The sequence below is a fragment of the Phragmites australis genome, chromosome 2, assembly GCF_958298935.1.
Source record: "Phragmites australis chromosome 2, lpPhrAust1.1, whole genome shotgun sequence".
NCBI classification, from domain to species: domain Eukaryota; kingdom Viridiplantae; phylum Streptophyta; class Magnoliopsida; order Poales; family Poaceae; genus Phragmites; species Phragmites australis.
Genome location: NC_084922.1, coordinates 50,019,611 through 50,022,709, shown reverse-complemented (window position 1 = coordinate 50,022,709; position 3,099 = coordinate 50,019,611). Strand labels below are relative to the sequence as shown.

General features: G+C 50.5%; 1 protein-coding gene across 5 annotated transcripts; it reads left to right on the top strand.

Annotated features, from left to right (window-relative positions):
• Nucleotides 1-294: 294 nt before the first annotated feature.
• Nucleotides 295-2,796, top strand: LOC133909571 (cysteine-rich receptor-like protein kinase 44). 5 transcript variants are annotated; one of them, XM_062352058.1, is made up of 7 exons: nucleotides 295-386; nucleotides 511-635; nucleotides 717-824; nucleotides 917-1,005; nucleotides 1,129-1,607; nucleotides 1,729-1,879; nucleotides 1,949-2,796. In XM_062352058.1, the coding sequence occupies exons 2-7, from the start codon at nucleotides 515-517 to the stop codon at nucleotides 2,270-2,272; spliced, it is 1,272 nt and encodes a 423-aa protein (XP_062208042.1). In that variant the 5' UTR covers nucleotides 295-386; nucleotides 511-514; the 3' UTR covers nucleotides 2,273-2,796. The 5 variants fall into 5 exon arrangements, with proteins under 5 accessions (XP_062208042.1, XP_062208040.1, XP_062208039.1 ...); XM_062352056.1 differs by having other exon boundaries at nucleotides 717-1,005; nucleotides 1,949-2,198; nucleotides 2,298-2,796; XM_062352059.1 differs by having other exon boundaries at nucleotides 368-431.
• Nucleotides 2,797-3,099: the final 303 nt, after the last annotated feature.

Sequence of the window (3,099 nt, the reverse complement as noted above, 5' to 3'; positions counted from 1 at the left end):
GGCAAGACTTCGATTTCTATTATCAGAAACCATACGCTTACAGAATGTTTAGGATGGATGAGTGAACATAAACTAATGGCTCAACCCCTAACTTTGTACGGTGTCCTACGTCCTGGAGAAGGTAAGAAATTCCCCGTGCGTGCGTCGGCACGCTGGAGGAGCTAGCAAAGTTGTCAATGAGGAACATCGATCGAATGGGACTGCATTTTTCATGCCAATGACGGACATCGATCGAGTGGAACTGAATAAAGTGTTAATGCCAGTTGACTCTGGCAAGTCGATGGTGGATGTTAATTTACTTGGCCGAGAAGGGCAGATTGACAGTACTCCATATATTCCTTGTCATTGGTCAGGACAGTCAGATCAGATCAGGAGTATGTATGAAGGTGATATCTAAGCTACAGCCGTATAGTATGTAGATGTACTACTAGGTCAGTACTATATAGGAATAGGAGTACTCCTGTACCAAGAAACATTACTAGTCCTTAGGTCCTAACGAACATTCTGTAGGTTCATGGCCGCCCAGGCTGTCATCCTGCTCCTGTTCCCGTCGCTCCTCTCCGCCCAGACAGACGCTCCGGATGCCTCCGCCGCCCGTTTGCCGCCGCCATCGACGATGACCACGACGAAAACACGTAAGTTTATGAAAGCAGTTGCTTGCTAGCTTCACAAGCTCCCTCGCTGCTCGCTCATGTAGTATATCATACTTGTTGCAGCTGGGATTGTAGTAGTTGCTTGCGTTGCGAGCGCTCTGATCGTGGCAGCGGCGGCGGCGGTATACCTAACCTGCTGGATCAGACGTCGACGACGGGTCGAATCTCAAAGTACGTACGTGCGTACGTGCATGGGTGTGAAACGGTGCCAGCGGCGGCAGGAATTAATAAGTATGAACGATCGTCTTTTTTATCATCACCAGGGTTGCCAGTTGATGTACATACTATCAGAGAGGCGACATGCAACCCGAGGAACAAGTTGGGCGGTGGGGCATTTGGATCAGTCTATAAGGTGATCGACTAACTGCGCGCGTCATCTATATAAATTGTGGATCTAGTCCGTTACTGCATGCGTGCATATCAAGTCCATGTAATTAAGCATAATTAACCTAGTGTGGTTTTGTCTCTGTTTAAGATGGAGCTCCCTGATGGAAGATGCATGGCCGTTAAGAAGGTCAAGACGCGAAAGCCTAGGCGAGGGCGACTGGTGGACGACGCCGGCGAGGGCGGGGCCCGGCTGCAGCTGGAGAACGAGGGCAACGTGCTCGTCCGCGTGCAACACCCCAACCTCGTCAAGTTCGTGGAATGCTGCAAGGACGGCGACGACTGCTTCGTCATCACCGAGTTCGTGCCTAACGGAAGCCTCGACAAGTACTTCCATGGTGAAGATAGAGACCGTGAAGAGCTACCATGGCCGCCACGTTACAAGATAATACAAGGGACATGCAACGGCTTGCTCTACCTCCATCAGCAGGGGATCCTGCACCGGGATCTCAAGATGGAGAACATCTTGCTGGACAGCGACATGAACCCCAAGATTACGGACTTCGGCATCTCCAAGGTCATCGATCAGCGCAGGACTCATATAACCATGGATTTCGCAATAGGAACCAAGTGAGCCATCAATCTCGCTCGTTGATCAACTGTCTGTCTGTTAATTTTGCGTCCCGAACTCCCGATTGGAGATAGTCAGGGAATGCTTAGCAGTAAATATTCTCGTCTTGTGACTAAACAGGGGGTACATGGCACCTGAGTATGCAGTCAGGCAGTACTCGCCAACATCCGACGTATACAGCTTCGGTGTTCTTCTCCTAGAGATCGTCACCGGCCGGACAAGCTACCACACCGCCGGCGGCGACCCCACCGCTCTCGACTTCCTCCGCGAGGTACAGATCTTTCAGCGTTGGCTATATCCGAGTGCGCAGCGTCAACCCATTCACGTACGATATTGGCAGGTCTGGCGGGACTTCTCCGACGGGTGCCACGGAAAGAGCGGCTTCGCCGACGGAGTACGCAACATAACCCAGCGGCAGCTCTTGACGGAACCGGGCCTTGACATCGAGCAGGTGGGCAGGTGCGTGCGCGTCGGGTTCCTGTGCGGCCAGGACAACCGGCGCCACCGGCCGGGCATGAAGCGGGTGAACCAGATGATCGCCGGCGACTGCGGCGACGTCGAGCTCCCGCCGCCTGGACAGTCCTGGATGGGTACGCTACGCACTCCATCTGTTATCCGAATCTGTCACGTGGTATCTCATCGTCACCAGCCGCGATGTACGTAACTGCACTCCTTTGCTCGATTTTCAGTGGAAGCTAGTCGTGTGGGTGGCGAAGCTTCATGGCTCCTGAATCCGTACTAGGGTCAGTAGCGGGTCGGCAGGCTTGCATCTGTACTCTGCCATTCACCGGCGCAAGAAAAATGAGCCGGCCGGCATTGGTGCGGACGCCTGCTTTAATTCTTACAATATTAAGCTTCACCAGTGTATCTGTACTGCTGTAACAATGTTCAGGATCTGTATTGCTATCGTCAAGTAACGCGCATGTATAAAAGTAACAGATTTTTGTTTGGAAAATTACGATAGAGTTGCATCGCCCAGGTAGCAAATTTGAATGTCATAGCACCATCACAACTTTGGTTCAGAGAAACTAACATGGCGTCAGCTGCAGCAAGTACAACACTAACACTACAGGCTAGTGACTGCCTGACTGCAGTCCATGATCCATTGAAGGTCAGTAACGCGGCCATTGTTACACAAACAGTATAATCCAATTAAAGGAACTACTTGCATGATTTTCTTTTTTCTAATGACTTGTAGTCTTGTACAGGTACAATTATTTTCTTTTTTAAGTAAATTTCACAAAACTATAACTATTTACATATAACTATCACAAAACTATAACTTGTAGAACGAGTTTAATAAAACTACAATTACTTATGCCCAGTGGCGGATCCAGCCCAGGCTAGGGAGGGGTGCTGGGCCTTTTGCTCTTCAGCATTTTGGGCTGGACCCGTGCTATGTGAGAGGGATTTTTAAAAAATTTCTGAATTTTCTCCTTTATTTCTCTGTGCTTCGTGGGCTGGGCCCGTGCTGCAGCCCCCCAGCACGGG